The following is a 19977-nucleotide window of genomic DNA, read 5'->3' as shown; positions in this document are numbered from 1 at the left end:
AGCTGGTTTATTCGGCTAAATGCATAGAAATGAACAACAAGATTAGAGGTTAGAGGTCAACTGAGTTTAATTGGATTGTTGTTAATATAAACCAAACAAATCAGTTCGGAGTAGAAGTCGTATATTGGAGTAAATAACATGGACTTAAGTTTGATAATTTAGAAAACAAAATTGGACCTTAGTTTTTGTAATTGAACTTAAACAGGGTATTTCAATGGAACTGTTTTCATGTGGCGACGTAACAAATTTGCAGATTTTACAGGTTTTACAAATCTATTGACTATGGCGACTGCTATATCAATTCTGATGTTCTATCTTAATTGATAACAACATTTACGAACAGAGAAATTCAAATTCTCAATAATGTAATGTACCGTATCACATTATTTTACTAGTTTTCTACAGTGAAAGCTGTCTCCAACCGAAGTCCTTTTAAAACTTACATTTGTCCGGTTTAGACAGGTTATATGTTCACTCAGGTACAAAATACATTCAAATTGGTGATGACGGACTTTAAAAAGTGTCTGGTTATAATTTATACAGATGTTCGGACTATTCGGGATTCAGTTTAAACAGGTTTTACTGTACTAACAAATTTATTGGAAAATTGAGTACATAATGCATGAAAGAGAAACTTGGAATTTTTTAACTACAACACGAGAAAAAAAATTGTTTAAACAACTATAAAACTATTAACATATTATAGACATAAAGTTAAAACTGATAAATAACATTCAGAAACACAGTTCCATGAAATTAAAACAATGAATATTTTATTAAATATTTGCATTTCTTTTGTTTTAAACCTTTTTCCTTCAACTTCATTACCTTTGATTTTGTTTATTTTGTCTGTTATGAAATCAATGAATTTTTGAATTGACGTAGATTTGATTACTTTACTAATGCAAAGCAACGATCGAAATAAATTTGAAATGAATTTTAAAACTCAAGTATGCTCTATATCAGTTCACAGAGGTATTTGTGGATATTCCCGACAACGGATCGAGATGATGAAGTGGTGTTTAGGTTCAGCTAAATGCGCTTTTATTAAAAGTGTTTTTGGCATAGAAAATTTGCAAGCAAATTTCAATTAATTGAGAAACTTTATGTGAAATATTAGAAAAAAAATAATGGAAACTTTATCTCTCCATCTCTTCGTTAGCTTGGGTAAGTGCACAATAAATATATTTGGGTTAATCGTTCGTGACAGCTAGGAAGGTCATTTCTGGTACCTACTAAGTACTAAGGTTTCCGTAGTTTGCACTTAACATCGGATTAAACGGTTTCGCAAATGTAAGGTTGATATGAGAAAGTAAATTACATTAAGTTAAAAATTTTTTTTGACAATTTATCCACTTAAGTATATGATATTAAGCGCATTCAATGAGGCCAGTCTTCTTAAATGACTCCACCAAAACTTCGTTGATTTCAAATGAGGTAAATGTGTATTGTTTATAGTTTAATACATTCATTTTACAATTTGGCAGATATCTGTAATTATGACGCGGTTACAAACTCGGACGACCCCACATAGATTTTTGAGAAATTGTACTTATCAAGCATTCATTGAGAAGTTTGCTTGAGTGTATTAAGTTGGTGGTTACTGTGACAACACTTACATAATAAAACCCAAAGGCCTTTGGAAGTATGATTCTTTTAAATAATCCTATCAAACGTTCCACAATTAGAATGCATCTTCCATCAATTGGAAGTATATAAATGTAACTTAATTTCTTAAACCAACTTATTTCGATTGGATTAAATATGTTGGTAAACCTTTGTAACTTATAGTTTGCAGTATATGCAGACTGGAAATATATACGGATAATGACAATATTATTTTTCTATTACAATGGCTTATTGTTTCAACAGACAAAGGGGATCTCAATTGGCACAATAATGTTCAATTATATCCGTGCAAAAGAAAAGTATGATAAAAGAACGGATATGGTGAAACGTAACAAATGCACTAGCGTATTGCGATACAAAACAGTAAATACAATAAGAGATCACCAAAAGGTTTTCAACATGTGTAAAGACACCTTTAAGTAAGCTCCTAAAGGCCCCGACGACAAAAGAAATAAAATCCACGGTAACAGAACGATATCAAACTATAAATTACATGTCATCTAACGACACAAAAACACAATAATGACCAACATCTCACTGTGGATAGACACCTGTGGTGGGGTTAAACTATTTTTTAAAGCCTTAGCCACCCACCATTAATGTAAGATAAAAAATACAGACACACCATGTAAATTCACTCAATAATCTCAGAATCTAATACTTATGAAATATCTCAACAGAAACCATATAGACAAAAAGAGATATTCACTTAAAGAGGACGATTGCAGTTACTGAAAGCTAGTTCAGGACATATTAAAGTATGGCAATACCATACATACTATCGGTATACAAACTACCAGATATAATTGGTCATTACAGTCCGATGAACTGGATTTTGAGTATCAACGTCAAGTACTATATATGCAAGATTGAATGTAATGCAATACTCAACATTGAGCTTCTGCAATTTAACATATGATTGTCATATATTTTTAAGCCAAAATTACCATATGAAAATCATAATCATATAACTATCATATGTTAAATATCATATGATTTTCATATGATTACCATATGATTATCATATGAATCGAGCACCATATGATTATCATATGTGACAAATATATGGATATGGGACTTCCGTCTAAGACGTGGAAAACTACATGAATCTGTCAAACAAAGCCCCATTTTTCGTCGGCTTTGAACACAACGAACAACACGGTATGACTCTTAAAAGGAAGCTAGAATATTTATCCGTTCCGGATCAGCTGACATCTGTTCATTGTTACGTGTATTTTTAGTTTACTTGTTCAGTGTTACTTTGTTTTGTTTGTTTGTTTGTTTTTTTGCCAGAAGTCTTTTTTAATTTACCTTCAGGCTTAATCTATGGATATTTTTTCGATCAATCCTTCGGTACGTCAACATTCAGTTAAGTGTTAAGAATTTTTTTATAATGATTTAAAAAACAAATTTACTGACATGTACATACAACAGTACCCGTCTGATTTTAATGTTTTATGTTTTTGTTAAACGGGTTTAATGTCATTAAGACCTATTTATCAATATAAAACACATTTATAAATTGTGTTTCAAATTTTGTTACACACTGAGGTATTAAACATAGCTAAATTCAAGCTACTTGTTAATGACTGTTACATTGCTGAACAGTAAATAATTTGGGAAATTACTTCTAATTTCCAAAGTTTTAGTCTATGAATTGATTATTTCAACTGCATGTAACACTGCATTGTGATGATAAATTCAATTTTTTCTCCGGTAAACGATACTATCATAAGCAACCTATAGATAAAAGATCTTTGTTTTTCGTAATTCGCATGCGGGTAACTTTCATTTCATTCAAAATATGATTAGAATTTAACAAATTCACAACATCTTTGAATAACTTGCATAAAATAACAATCTTATAGCAATCGAGTTGACTAGATCAACCATAAATCAGTTTTAGATAGTCAAATACTATTATTTTAGCACTTCAACAACAATTACTTATGTCAAAATTATACTGATCTGTTTGGCTATTTTACGGTCTTAATGACTCTACTGTTATATGTAGACTATCACGGTTTTCTTCTACCAATAAAAGTCCAATATTGTTACCCTAATCCTACATTCAGTTGTAGGATACATTCGCACGGAGGGAACGACTCAAGGGACGGTCTTTTATTTAGTCATCCCGCCACGAACGGAACATGCAAAATCATCCGGAAGTTATGTCGTTATTATGAACCCAACAGATAAAGACGCTGAAATATCTCTGAAAACAACAATGAATTCGAACATTGATCATAATACAACAGTTTCCCGATATAACTTTACCCAAGTTGATCTCGCGAAAAACGCTTTCAGTTCAGGTAACGAGTCGCTTCAACAACACGGGATAAAGCTGGAAGTAATTAATGGAGTTCATATAGAGGTGACAGTTTTTATACAGTTAATAAACGACGAGGTCGAAACTTACAGAATCTTGCCTATTTCCGCCTTAGGTTTGATATATGACGTCATTGCACCAGTACTAATGCCGTCATGTAAATCGTTAGTTTCCTTTGTTACAGTAAATGAAAATACAACTATAAATATAACATTTCACAATATTACAAGTGTTTATCATTTCAATAATATCAATACAAACGTCACAATTAAATATGATCAGGATTGCATGACAGTTCGGATTCCACCTGGGTTTAACGTCTTCACTTTATGGTATGATAATCCTATGACTGGATTGAAACTGAACAGTGACTATAAAATTGCGGTTTTTTCTGGCTGCCTTTGCCATTCCTTGGTTCCGCAAACCTCAAATGGAACGTTTATTCTTGCCCAAGTCCCTCCTACTGAATTCCTTGGATATAATTTTCTTGTAAATAACGTCGGACATTTTAATTATAATCGTGTTATTTTGTTAGCCGCTAGTGAAAATACGACCATTATGTCATATGACAACGAAACATGTTTTGGAAATAATCTCCACAAATCCCAGGAGATTACTACAAGCATTTCTTCACCGATGAATTACATTATGTCATCAAAGCCGCTACTTATTGCGCATATTTTAGGAACAGAATCAGATTATTTCTCAATGTACTACGTCACACCGTTGGATGGTTATTTGACGGAATACAATTTTTACATTCCCGACAGTGTGAATGGGTTTAAAAACAGCAGTGTAACAATTTTTACTTGCGACAATACAGGCGAAATACTTCTGAACAAAAAAGTAATCAATTCAACAGATGTAATTACAAGTTCTACCATTGCTGGTGATACAACCTGTAATTCTTCGGTTATTCGGATCACATCTGACCTTAACACTATATCAAATGGCACTGGGGTATTTGGAGGTTATGTTTACTATTCGAAGTTCTCAAGGCTTGGCGTTTATAATCTTGGAAGTGATTACTATACCAGAAACGAGGTAATCTAATATTATGGATGTAAATGTATTGTTAAGTCATTTTTTTCGTAGTTAGTAGGAGCACCTTTTTGATTAAAAACAGTCTATTTAAATTGACTAAAACAGTCAAAAATTCATACATTAAATACATAAAATACATCTCGTGTAAATTGTGGTATGCTATACACGTGGTTATAGTTCAATCAGAACTTTATTTGGTATAGTCCATGAAAGTACCAGGCAGTGGGTAGCACATATCAAATGTTGTTTTCAGATATCTTTTATCCATTTAAGATCACATCTCATGTTTCTAAAATGCATAATGTTGTTTGTAATTTTCTGAAATTGTGGGAATGAAATGAATTACATAGAAATCAGTGCAAAATTAAACTCTTCGATCTGTTCATACTATAGTCACTGTGGATTTTTAGAAATCTTTGAATGTATATTCTGAGTCATTCACCTTTGATACAGAAAAATCCCTGTTCTTTCTGATGCCATAATAACAATACCTTTGGGATACATTTCAACCCGTGCCGCCCCTATCTGTCTGGTTTTTACATGGATAGTTTCTCAAATCAATAACAACACTCCATATTTTAAAGACATTATTTTCCATGACTGTTAATTTGTTTTCGTTTCCTGACTCAGACTTGAACTAAAACAGAGTAAAAAAATTTTTCCTAATTAGGCACATAGTTCGACAACTATTTTTTTTTAGTGGATCATTAAATGTTGATAATACTCTACATTTTACTTTTGTTTTATTTTTCACGGAAATATGAAATGGATATATCAAAACTCATAAGGATTTAAGTAGCAGTCTTTGTAAGAATCGGGAAAATTCTGTAATATGTGATATACTTAAAAAAAAGGCTACACATTTTTATATTTGTTATTTAGTCGCTTTAATATCTTTATAATGAAATGTATAATCATTCATTCCAATCTGTCTGTTCTTAAGTGATAATTCACATTTAAAATCCAGTAGATTCTGTTGTACAATAAACTATGAACCAAAATTAATACTGTCCGTCCCGGGGACAGTGATTTTAGACCTGTTGTCTACTGTTAATATTTGATAAATGACTGTGAGAAAACGATGAAATACTGTCATTAAGTGATTACAGGAGTCACTAGAAAAAGGGAGGGATGGTAGGGTCGGGCAATTTAGCCTTCTGTGGCAGACAGCAAAGGTTCCTTCTATCGAATACCACAGCAGGGTTCTTTAACGTGCAAGGAACGTGGCATCTTTCCCAACACGGTGCACCACTATGGTTTGTTGTCAGGTTTTCCGAATTATAGTCTGACAACCCCAGCATCTAACCCGCAGGGGTACCCCATACCACCACCTTGGACACACAACCTAGTTGCTCTGTGAGCAGAGCGCCCTAGCCCCTGGCTAGGGTTCTGAGCACTATTTAGTCGCCTTTTACGACAAGCTTAGCGCTGCTGTGATCCTATTCATTTGACACCCGGACCTACACGGGGGTTCATTGCAATAAAGATAAGTTTATTAACACGCATAGATTCATTCTGACATCGTTTATCCTGAACATATGTGTGAAAAGAAAAGCCATAAAATCTGGACCTTAGTAAAAAAACGACAACATAACATATATTCTATCACAAAATGACACCTAAATTAAGAATTTTAAAATGTTTTTTTTATTACAGCTTTGGACAGTATGTTAAAAACACTATTTGTAAGTCGCTAATATTGGTAGCGACTTATTGCACTCGTAATTTCAGTACTTAATATTCGCTTATTATTTGCATAAATATGTAGTTATACGCCACATTATGCTGCAGATCCCCGCCGTGTTTCCCGCCATGGCGCCATAGTTCTAGCTCCATACGAGATAAAAATGTACATCTTAAGTATCATACACGCGTGTTCTACATGTGTTTCTTGCTTGAACGAGAACGGGAAGTTTACATGAAATGATCGGTTAGCTTTGAACATTACCCAGTTTCCGATTCTGGCACTGAGACTCGAAAATATAAAAATAAAAAATATCCACACCCAACTGTAGACATCAAAGAGTTCAGGTCAGGGTCTGTCACTCACGTAATTGCTCACACGTGCCGGGAAAACGATTGTATTACTTATTTATATCCAACTGAGTGAATTACATGCAGTTTTACATGCCCTTTCAACTGGTAGTACTACAAATTTACTTGCGAAAAGTGTCTTTTGGTCTTAGTGCTACTTTTATGGTCTAAGTGCACTAAGACTGGTCTTTGCGGTGTTTAGACGGACCCGTTTCTTTCAAACAGATTCACTTAATTTAAAAAAAAATTGTTTTCACAAAATCACGATATTTGTAAATCATACTATACGTTAGATTTTGATAATATTTATATTTGACTTTTGACCAGTCCCCATCCGTCACAAACCATAACAGTACATAACTGGTCGTACAAATTGTGTCATTCTCTGTAACAAGATATACCTGTTCATAATCGGGCGATTTATACTGTTTTCACCTATTGTTACCACTTACAGTTCAGGACAGTCCATAACAGGCCGTGAAAATATTGTCCATATTTTTCATGGACTGTTACAATTCGACACAGTTATAGACAGCAATTAAATTATTGTAGCCATCTATCAAAACATGTGACAATCTACGACAGTCCACTGAAAATTCAAGACAGGGTATGACAACCGGACAAATTTCTATTAACACCTATCACGATCTCGGACAGGAGATGACCGTAAATGTTAGATGTAGATGTCGAGTAGTTACTGTGAACTCTTGTCGTCACCTGTCTTAATTCATGACAATATTTCATCGTTTTACCACAATCATTTACAACAGGTAAAAACTCACTGTTCCTGGGACGGACAGTACTATTTTTGTTTCATAGTAAATTTGATGTCATTTACCGAGTTATCTCCCTCAATTTTGAATTTTTCAGTACATTCTATTTAATTTATATCTCTCAAGAACAAGGATTATATGACAATCCACATGTCAACTTCTGTTTAATATAACAATTTTAACAAAAAAATCAAGAATAAAAATATGTAGACTTTTCAACCATGAATCACATACGATACAACAATAAATAAAACATCGCAGGTCTTCAATTCTATGTTTTAGTTTCCTTTTGTTATTTCAATAGCTTCTTTACTCATATATAAATCTGAAATGGTTGTTCATGTCATTCTGTGTAAAAATATAATGCTTGAAACAATAACAAATGAGGATCTGCAAACAAATGCAAGCTCGTAGTACCAAAACAAAAATATTGCGATAGGAAGCCTAATCCAGCACTTAGATATATTTACTATGCGAAAAACAAGGAATGAATTCTCAGTATTAAACGGGTTATGATTTTTGTGATTAATTAATGATCTGGATAACTTTGTTCACTCTTTATATTTGTTTTGTTTTTGTTTTTGTTTTTTGTTTTTTGCATAGCTATCGTTCTTTTGATAAGCCAATGATTAAAAATTTGAAATATAATTCTAGACATGCAACTCTACACAAAGCACAGGAACAGATAGCTGCGTTTTCGTAGACCTAGAATGCCCATATTTAGGTACGTACATTTTGCCTTTATGTTAAAGTTAGCTCATATCGGAGTGAACGACCTAAAATTTCAATCGCAAATATGTCAGTTCTAACAGCGTTGGAAATTTTTCAGACCCTTATATATATATAGAAGGGTCTGAAAAATTCCCAACGATGTTAGAACTGTCAAATTTGCGAAGCAAATTTTTGGTCGTTCCGTACTCGAACTCGTACCGCTGTGACATCTATGGCAACACCGCCTGCACTAAGTCCAGCGCCCTAGACCACTCGGCCAGCTAGGCTATAAAATATAGCTTTCGCTGGCCGGGTGATTCCTCCTCGTAGGATTAATCTAGGGCTGTAACTTAGTACACGATGTATGGTAGTACGGGACAGTTCATCTATGTGTTATTATGTAGGATAGAGGATCAAATATATAAATAATATATATAAGGGTCTGAAAATATATATACAAGCCCATTACCATTTCCAATATACATAGAAATTGGTAATTAAGACTACGGAAATGTTTTCAAAATGTCTATTTCAGCACCAGAAGTGTACATTGAAAGCATAGATATGACAGCAAAACTTAACGACGACGTTGTTTTGCACTGCTTTGTTCGAGCTAATCCTACACCATCGGTGCAGTGGTTTTATAATGGGACAATTATAAATGAGACTGCATCAAATACCCGTTTTACTGTCAACACGTTCTCTAATGGTGAACTCACTAATAGCACGCTTACAATAATATCTATGGCTGTACCCGATTCATCGACATATGAGTGTCAAGCGACCAACAGACTAGGAAACGATAGTAGGGAAATTTTATTGGTTCTTGTGGGAGGTAAATATATCTGTAATTGTTTTTGTTTTGTATGTTTGTTTGTTATTGAATAAATGGCCTTAATTTCTAAATTTTATTAATTATATTCATATCAAGTGGCTGTACAACAACAAAGACAAAAGAACTACCATTTACAGTAGAGTGTTCCATTACGCTTCGTTTGCCCGCTATAAGGTGTCGGGATATTACCGCTGTCCGTGTGAATGTGTGTTCGATTTTATTTGGTATACAGCGTGACGGGGTTGCACTGACTTTGTGTCTGAGTCATACATCCTTACCTTTAAACTTTCTTTTCCTTGTTATTTTAAATATTATCAATTCATGTATCCTAGCAAACCAACCAATCATTGAAAAATGAATTTATATTTTAGCTCGGATATATTCAGTTTTATGTTGTGATAAATTACTATAATAGTGGGGCATGAATATTGTGAGGATATATGTTTGCTTTTCAAATATTTTAGATCCCCCCTTGATGACAGTACAAAATCTCCAATACAGACTAAAAAACGAAGGTGAAGACGCAAAATTGCCATGTGGATTCACATCTGAACTAAATGTTACGGATTTGTATTGGACGAAATCAAGCAATGAGAATTTCCTCAATACGACTGGAATAAAGTATAGTCATGGGACTATTACTTATCCTTCTCTCCTCGTTAGAAACAGTACACTTGTTGACACTGGGGTCTATAACTGTCATGCCACCAACTACTTCGGAACGAGTAAAGGACCAGATATACTCCTTATAGTATCACAAGGTTGTATCTTTTTTTTGGGTTGTTTTTGACGAGTTCCTAGATTTTATCAGTTCTATAATATTGTTTTGACCACTCATTAGTTACATTCGATTGATTTTTATCCCGTGAATTATATTCCACAATTGTTTTCGACGATATTTCAATTTCTACCATTAGAAAAATACTTTTTTATTTAGTTTATAACTATATTACTATCACATCTAATGAAACAGCTAAAAATATTTCTAATTGCGCCATAGATAGTAAAGACACCATTTAAAACAGCGTTTTTCTTTGATGAAGAGTACTTACTTCTTATAAAATGATTCCACCAGTATTTCTGATTCCTTTATTGACAATCTTGTTTAAATTTATTCGTATATACATGTAATGAATGTGTGTACTAGCTCGTATCTAAAATATAGAAAAAAAGTTCAACACCGGAATTTTAAAAGAATAGCTATGGATCGAACTTGATATTAAAGATTTTCCGATGGAGAGTATGGTCGATCCGAAGTGTACTTGTAATGTACATGTAACACCATCGGGGGTAATATGAGGCATATGTGACTAAAACGATAGCATCATACATGTAAATGCTTCCAGTATGAGGCATATGTGACTAAAACGATAGCATCATACATTTACATGCTTCCAGTATGAGGCATATGTGACTAAAACGATAGCATCATACATGTAAATGCTTCCAGTATGAGGCATATGTGACTAAAACGATAGCATCATACATTTACATGCTTCCAGTATGAGGCATATGTGACTAAAACGATAGCATCATACACGTACATGCTTCCAGTATGAGGCATATGTGACTAAAACGATAGCATCATACATTTACATGCTTCCAGTATGAGGCATATGTGACTAAAACGATAGCATCATACATGTACATGCTTCCAGTTTTTAAGTGGAGTCCGAGTTGCTCATTTATTATTATTATCATTTTGTTTATACTTTTTACGTATAATTTGGGTTATTTTACGTTCTTAATTATGTGTGACTGTGTTCTCAGTCTGGTCTTTGTCGCAGGATTACATTTTTTTAAAATTTCGGCTAGAATCTTGGTTCCTTTGATTACTCTTACACTTGATGTAAAGTCGTATAGACATCTTGTTTCCCGCTTAACAGTTATTCATATTGATATCATATTTCTTTCTAGTACCTTTTCGGGGAATGTCTATTTCTTCTCTTGAAAGACAAAAACAACACAAAAAAACAAACAAACAAACAAACAAAACAACACGCAAATGTTAAAAAAACAAGTGAAATTTCGATTTATTTTAATACATTGACTTGGACTGTCCTTTTAGTTACACAATACCTGATGTTAGAAAATTTTACATGAAAGCAATCAGGAAAAACATGCGACGCTTGATGTACAGAAGAGAAGCAGCATATTAAAGAAAATATGGACACTTGAATGCACAATTTTGTATATCAAAAAGATAACAGATTATATCATTTTCTGTTTAAAGAGAGGATTTGAAAGATCTACTCACCATTCTTAATGTTCAAACTGTCTTCATCGTATGCTTTAAAGCAAAACAAGTGTTAAAGGAGCAGCATTTCCCCCATTTAGAGAGAGATTCATTCCCTGTACCAGAATTTCACAATAGCTCACAAAAAAGCGTTAAAAGCGTTAAAAGTTACTGAAATGCAAGAATCAAGCCAGTCCTCAAATTCTTAAGAAACAAGGACATACGAATTCCCTACGTAGAGCAGCAACTTAGGTTCTCAACTTGGCTCTATTTTCATTAGCTCATTACTAGACAAAATAATGACTGAATTGACCATTCACAGTTGTTTTTTTTTTTGTTTTTTTTTGACTGGTAAAGACACAAAGTGTCTCAAGAAACGCTTTATCTGCCTATGAGAAATACATTGTGTTCACCACAACCGTAAAAGGTGTTGCATCAGTCCTATTCTGTCGCGCTTATCTAAACAAGAATGCTACGCGTAGCCATATGTCCCCGCCGCTGTAGAAAGAGTTAAATTAGGCAAAAAAAACATATGTCTGTTTCGGGTTTCCCGACCGACCCAAATTTTTTCTTCCGACCCTAATACATTTTTTCTCCAAAATTGACCAAATCGGTAATTTCCGCCAATTTCCGGTATAATACGGATCATTTCCGGTAAAACCGAAAGTACGTTAAAAACCAGGTCACAATAGCGTTTGAATAGGAGACTTACTTATATCACGTAAATCCAAGCGTAAATACAATGTACTTATAATTTGTTCAAAATTCCTACAAAAAATAAGTGTATTGTAATAAAAGACATGATTAATAGGTGTGTATGTTAAAAATTAAACTTTCTACTTAAAACCAAACACTTTCATGACTTAAGCATGATGCTATTTTACAAATATAGGCTTTTGGGAGGAATGTAACCCTAAACAGACATATTTGTTTGGCCTTACAAATGTTTGACACTTGTATAAATAGCAGATTCAAAATTTACGTGCTTTCAGAAGTCCATATGGCGATTCAAGATTAATGTATCTTAATGAATCAGATTAAGTTAGGTTAAGAATTCTTCATACCAAAAATAAATCCGCAAAAAAGAACGTGAAAAATGAACAAAGTCCCATAACTCCCATAAAATTGTCGAATCAAAATAGCGGTTTAGTATGGTGAACTACATATGGTGACAAACAATCCTACAAAATTTGGTGAAATTCCGTTCAGCCGTTTCTGGGGGGTTGCGTCCACAAGCTTCGGACAAAGGGACACCAGCATTTCTATGTCCCCGCTCCGCGTTGCGGCGGGGGACAAAAAATGCTTCGACGATAATTGGTTATGTCAACACATTTTTAGTTGCGTAAGTCAAAAAATATTTATGTCAACGCTTTTTGGGGATTGAGTTAGACAAATAATGTTTATATACTTCATGCAGTTGGAGAGAAAGGACGAGAAAAAAGGAGAAAGATATACTTTTCACGACTGCTCATTGTAAAAAAAACAGCGAAGCTTCGGCTTTGTTATTCTATTACATTGCAATACAGAGTAAATGATTGAACGCAATCACCTTTAAAGTACATGCTAACATGTATATTATTATCTTAATATATGATATATATTGCTTTTCTTGAAGTAACTGTAACAACAGAAAAGACAACAAATGGACCTGTTATCACCACTCATAGTCCATCATCTACAAGTACCACAATAACAGTTGTGCAAAGAAATAATACGGTTTATGCCGGGCAAAATATCACACTTTCAGTTATTGTAAACGGGCCTATTGGTGAAGTTTGCTGGGAAAAGACTCAAGGTGACCTTGCCGTCAAGCTTGAAATGGCTCTTAGTTTAACTAAAGCATCTGGGGCTACCATTAATAATCCATCACTTACACTATACAACGTTTCTGCGCATGACGAAGCAGTTTATACATGTGTCGTCCGGTATGAAGCTGATACTGTGAAAAGTGAAACTATAACTCTTAAGGTTCTTGATCGTAAGTAGAATAATACGTTGTTTTGTTTTATTACGGAAAATTCATCCTTCTTCTCATGTCTGTTGCATGATGGTATTAGGCCTTAGATTTCTAATTACAGTATTTTCAAAATACAATTGTACTTCTTTTAGGGATTTTAAGAGCTAATCGACCCAACAAATGTCATCAAATGTCATGAATTACTTTATCTGCATTTCACATAATCTTCATGTCAACGAGTGGTATTGTAACATCCATTATTTAACTTGTGAGGCAGTTATAGTATTTTTTCAGAAGTCTAGAAAATTCGGAGAAAAATCCTAGATTTTCTTTGTGTTTATTTTGTTTTGCTTTTCATAGAAAAATGTTACATTGTCATTTTCCAACAACAAAGTAATTGATGTGTAAACATAACGAAATGATATTTGGTGGAAGCTTGTGGTGGCTTTGAATATTTTGAATAATAAGAAAGGATTCTAAAAAATGCAAAATTGCTCTATTTTATCATGTCAATTTTTAGATTTTAGTCTTAAAATTTCCACATAAGTCGTAAACAAATTAAATGTCTATCAGAAATTCAAATATATACATAATAGTATTCCAAATTTAAAAATTTAACAAGAGGCTCTCGAAGGGCCCGAATCGCTCACCTGACAAACCATACCCAAAGTAGGTAAATGTATCATGCTTTGTTACCATGTTTGACAAAAAAATGCTGAAAAAATAGAATACATTGAAGAATGCGGTAAGCTCAAAAGAGTACCTAATGCTCTGTAAAATGTTATAGATGCCTTCAAAGTGTTTTTAGAACCTCTGGAAAACACTTGGGCAGGGGTACCCCTATGCCCTATTATTTCACCTGGTCTGAAGGGGCATTAGCCCAATATAGATTTGCTGAAAAAGAACATAAAATGAAGTTAAACCACTGCTATCCAAACTTTTCATCATCACCATTCATGTTTACTATATAAACCAATTATCGTTAAAATCAAAGCAAGTATAAAAATAGCGGGAACTTTGCCGACAAAAACAATCTTTCGTCATCACAATTCAGTTAAAACACATAGTTTTCTAAAGATGGAATCTGAGCAACTGGTGAAAATGGTCGTAAAATGGCAGTCTAAAAAATAAATTATATACTGCCCGTCAACTCAGAATATCATGTTTATCTGATGGGTAGCTTTCATTTTCATTATTCTTTTATAGTTGAGAAGGAAAAATTAAAAAAAAGCATTTTGACCCCTGTGTTCAAATTTTAGTAACGATGGCCATGTTTTTTTTTTTTTTTTTTTGTTTTTTGTTTTGACTGATGAAAAGTTATAATGATCAGTTTATGGAGGAAACCCTAAAATTTAAATTAAACTAAATTAAATTTGGTTGCAATTGGCTTCAGAGAGTTGTACACATAAAAACGACAATAAAATCTGTTTCAGGGGGATATCAATCCTACAACAGGCAACAAATTATTTTGAAAATTTTGGCAAAGGTCCGTCTACTGGTGGTGAAAAGTATTACACTCCATCAGAATTTGGCTAAATTCAACGATTTTTGAATTATTTGCAAAAACACTGCATTTCGACCCACCCCTTTTGTTTTATTTTTCGTAACAGCGGCCATGTTTTTTCATCAATAAAGAATTCAAGCGGTCAGTTTGTGTAGGATACCCTAAAAACAGTAATACCAACTTTCATTGAATTCTGTGTAGTAGTTTCTGAAGAGAAGATTTTTTAAAGTAATTACATAAAAAACATCCAAAAAGGGCAATAACTCCAACACTGTTCAACACATATTCACCAAAATTACATCAGATAAAAATTGATATCGTGATGCTGAACACTTTTACTCAGTCAAAATTTGTTTAAACCCAACAGTTTTGGAGATATATGCAAAAAAAAAACTGCTGTCTGACCCCTATGTTTTATTTTTAGTAACGACAGCCGTTCTTTACCAATCAAAATTCAAAACGGTAATTTTGTTTAGAATAACCCTAAACAACAATAATACCAACTTTTCATTGAATTATGTACAGTAGTTTCTGAGGAGAAGACATTTTTTAAAGTAATAACATCAAAAACAGCAAAAAACAACAAAAAAGGCAATAATTCCAACAATAGGTGAACAGATTTTCACCAAAATTACATTACAGATAGATCTTATGCTGAACACTTTTATCCAAATCAGAATATGGTTAAATCTAATGGTTTTGGAGATGTATGCCAAAAACTGCTGTCTAACCCCTGTGTTCCATGTTTAGTAACGGCGGCCATGTTTTTTAACAGTTCAAAAATCGAAACTTTGTGCAGGATACTCTAAAAAACATATTAAGTTTCATCCAAATTCATTCAGTAGTTTCAGAGGAGAAGATGTTTGAATAATTGTTAACGACGACGATGACGGACGCCAAGTGATGGCAATAGCTCACATGGCCTATGCCCAGGTTAGCTAAAAATACGTAAAACACTGAGGCTTCATTCCTTTCATTGCAAATAGTAGAACCTCTCGATGGTGGATTTGGCTTCCTCTTACGATAGTCTTGGTCTTGAGTACTTCTTGTATACAACTAATATTTTGATTATGATCTTCCTACATATTTGTTTTTAATGCTCCTGGTGAGAAGTTACTCCTTGAAACACGTATACAGCATATCGAAATTTACAATATATAAAACTGGTATTTTTGCATTGAGAAATGGAGAAGGATTATATTAATATTTGGCAATTTATAGCTTTTAAAACCTAACGTTTATTCAGTCATACAAGTTATCAATCTTTAAAATACTCATATAGCTTTTCCAATGAACTATGTTCAACAAACTACTGACATTCAAATTTGTTTTTTATGTTGGTTTTGTAATTTTCCATTGGTATGATAACAATAAACTTTATGACACTTTATCGGAAGTCTGTTTTCTAAAAGACCACAAGTAAAAAAACTGACATAAAAACCACAATAAAATTATTGTTTCACTGAATCTAATTAAATGAAAGAAATGACTCAATGTATGTATAATGTAATTTTGTTTTAATGCTAAGATGTATGTAACAGCAAGTATAACTGGTATAAAATTCAGATAAATGCTTCTGAAGATATGTTATGATCTTTTATAATCAAAACCTATTGTCATTATATCATTAAGAGTAAAGTAAAATGCCAAATTGCAAAATCAGTTTTAGTAGTTTGTTGGAAAAGCTATAAAGTTCAATGCGGTTTCTAAGTATAGAATGTATGCATGTAAAGGTATGGAAAAGAATGTAATACACCATGTGGCTAAAACACTGTTGGTTGCTGTTTGGTCATACATTAACCATATTAACACCAGATCCATGGCGATACAGATTATCAGTGAAATAGTGCCATTCAAATACGACAGTTATCTTTTCGCCATGTTTTATATATATTTAGATTACCGCGCATGCCTTGTAATAATGAACTTTAAGATTCTGTCGTGTGTGTTAAACATGCGTGACATATTCTTCTGCGAGGTATAGTGATTTTGGTTGAACAAACATAGACTCCAAATGGAACTATTGATAAAGTATGTTTAGTTATTGGCATTACGTTGCATTTTTTAGTTAATTTGCTGAAAATGAAATAGATATGAGAATTTGGCCAATTAAAATGAAAATCAGTGTGGTAAACGCATTTTCCTTATGCAACAAGAATTAATGAACAAATATATTTAATTTAATTCTGAGTACTAAACATCGGCATGCCACGTATGTTCATTATAGTTGTTTACTCAGAAGTTCAATTAAATTTAATTGAGAAAACCACATGAAATTCACACGTTTGTACGTGATACTAACTACTAACACATTTATCAGGGTATACATGAATACAAGCTTTTTGGTTTCAAAACCATTGTATTAAAATCAAAGCACGAACATTGCAAAGATAAGATAATACAGCTTTTTATAGGATTTGTACAACTTTTTGCATTGTACAAATAACGTTGATATATATATATATAATGTATTCTTAGAATTAGTCCTATCAAGTTTTACTTTAAAGTCATAAAACATTGTATTTGTTTAATTTCAGAAACTGTTGTAACCTTTGTTTATGTACCTGAGGAAACAAAACTTGAATATCTAAACAATAAAACGACAGCTTTGAAGAAAGAATTATCAGTTGATAAGCAGAAGCTATCTTCCACAATACGACTGAAGACAAGCGCGCCAGATTCTCGACCGTCAGCGGCTGCGACAGGTGCGCTCGGGATTGTACTCCTTACATTAACCTTTGGAACAATGATACTGTTAGACATACCTGTATTGATACGAGAAATCCGCACCAAATCTTTCTTTTTGGAAACGGTGGTTGAATATTGTAAGACTTTGAAGAGCCGCTTCAATAAAAAGAAATAATTCTTGCGCATTTGTGAGAATTATATTCGATGATGCCACCTAATTAAGAAATTCCGATCAACTAACGATAATTTAAACTTTCAAAATATTACACATAGTTCATCGATAGTTCAAGACAATTTTAACGCAAGTGAACCAATAGATATTTGTACGGTGAAAACCATATCCGTAAAACGAGCCTTTAAAACCTTAAAATAGGGTCAGTTTGTAGCTTATTTTCGTTTGCCAATGAATTCGAGGCTGAATAATGCCCAGAAGGTTCGCTACAATTTTGAAACGCGTCATTTTAAGAACATTATTTATTTTCGTTTGATCTCTAATTAGCTGGGTCTTCCCTGCTGCACAAATCTGACGTGTACCAGCTTACCCGGCTATATTAGCAACAATCGCTCTCTATACATTAATGTTGTTCTCTTCTGGCGGAGCTTCAAAGGGTTTCGATGCTTCACAACGGAACAAAAATATTTCCACACTTGCAAGTGTTTTTTTTTTATCACGTAAACATTCGTCATATAGGAATATGTCAAAGGGGTATATATTAAAATGTAGATAATTATGCACACATAACCACTGGTTACCATTTGAAAGCAATGACGGAGAGTCAAGTGTCTAGTTCCTATCTACAATTTTATTCAGTTCCTATGACATTCTTGTAATGTAAACGTATTTATGTTCGCCCCGTGCAGGTCCGGGTGTCAAAAGAATAGGCCTGCAGCAGCGCTAAGCTTGTCGTAAAAGGCGACTAAATAGTGCTCAGAAATCGGGCCGAGGGCCAGGCACTCTGCCCACAGAGCAATTGGGTTGTGTGCCCCAGGTGGTGGAATGGGGTACCCCAGGCATGTTTCATGCTGGGGTTTTCAAGCTATAATACGGAAACCTGACCGCAAACCATAGTGGGAAAGATGCCACGTTCTTCGCACGTTAAGAACCCTGCTGATGTATTCGATAGGAGTAGGAACCTTTGCGCTCCGCCACAGGAGGCTGAATTACCCGACCCTACCCATCCCTCCCTTTTATCTTGTGGCAATCAAAATTTGTCGACTGTATTATCCTTGTGTCCCATCCCTTTTTTCATATCATCATTATTATTTCATGTCCATTTTATTTTCCATTTCATGTTCACCGCCTGAATATAACTGAAATATTGCTGCTCAGGCGTTAAAACCCAACAATTAATCAATCAATCAGCGGATTATGTCAAATGAACATATTTGCGCTATCAATTTTCGCGGTTAAACATTTTAATATCGAGGGATTTATAGTTCGTGGCTTTCTGTTAGTTCAATGCAAAATTAATTTCTGTACAGAACTCTGTTCTGGTGCATAAACAAGAGGAAGATGCTTTACTATTATATTATTTAGTTCTATGTGCAAAATAATTTTCTGACAAAAGTCGAAGCACAGAAACCGTTTTTATTTCATATAGTTTGGTCAATAGTTTTCCTTTACCATCGATTTCTAAGTATAGGTCAAGATAAGAGGCTGACTGCTCAATAATCACAATATCCAACACTTACAATATCAAACTATGTAACATATATTCTTTGTTGTGTGTGTGTGTAAGGTCTGGTCTTTGTCCCTGGATTACATTCTTTTGATTTTCGCTATAATCGTGGATCCGTTGGTTACTCGTACATTACTCAACACGTGTAACACTTAAATTACCCAACATGTGTAATATTAACCAACATGTCTAACAATATCTAAAATGTATTTCACATATAATATGAAATTTGGAGCACTAAGAAGAATCAAAATTTGTAACACATACAAAAATCAAAATATTTAACATTTACTATAACCAATATGTGTAACACTTAAATATTCTTTGTTGTGTGTGTGTTTCCCTGTCTGGTCTTTACCCCTGGATTACATTGTTTTGATTTCCACTAGATTCATTGATGCGTTGGTTAGTCTTACAATAATTAACACGTGTAACATTTAATTTGGCCGACTTGTGTAAAAATAACCAACATTTGTAGCACTTACGATAACCAGCATATGTAACAATTATTATAACATGTATAACCAACGTGTGTAACAACATTAGTTAACATGTGTA

The 19977-nt window shown here is 33.5% G+C and overlaps 1 protein-coding gene across 2 annotated transcripts; it reads left to right on the top strand.

Moving 5' to 3' along the window:
- The first annotated feature begins 988 nt into the window (after positions 1-988).
- LOC148600937 (uncharacterized) lies at positions 989-19282 on the top strand. 2 transcript variants are annotated; one of them, XM_088555985.1, is made up of 7 exons: positions 989-1167; positions 3705-5002; positions 8464-8533; positions 9056-9355; positions 9820-10116; positions 13207-13569; positions 17590-19282. In XM_088555985.1, exons 1-7 carry the CDS (start codon positions 1131-1133, stop codon positions 17913-17915), a joined length of 2691 nt encoding a protein of 896 aa, XP_088412111.1. In that variant the 5' UTR covers positions 989-1130; the 3' UTR covers positions 17916-19282. The 2 variants fall into 2 exon arrangements, with proteins under 2 accessions (XP_088412111.1, XP_088412113.1); XM_088555987.1 differs by lacking the exon at positions 989-1167 and adding an exon at positions 2730-2982.
- Positions 19283-19977: the final 695 nt, after the last annotated feature.

This window comes from Perna viridis, chromosome 12, assembly GCF_037379345.1.
Source record: "Perna viridis isolate PV_CMFRI_1.1 ecotype Kerala chromosome 12, ASM3737934v1, whole genome shotgun sequence".
NCBI classification, from domain to species: domain Eukaryota; kingdom Metazoa; phylum Mollusca; class Bivalvia; order Mytilida; family Mytilidae; genus Perna; species Perna viridis.
Note: the sequence above shows the minus strand (reverse complement) of the source record. Positions and strands in the feature narration are given on the sequence as shown.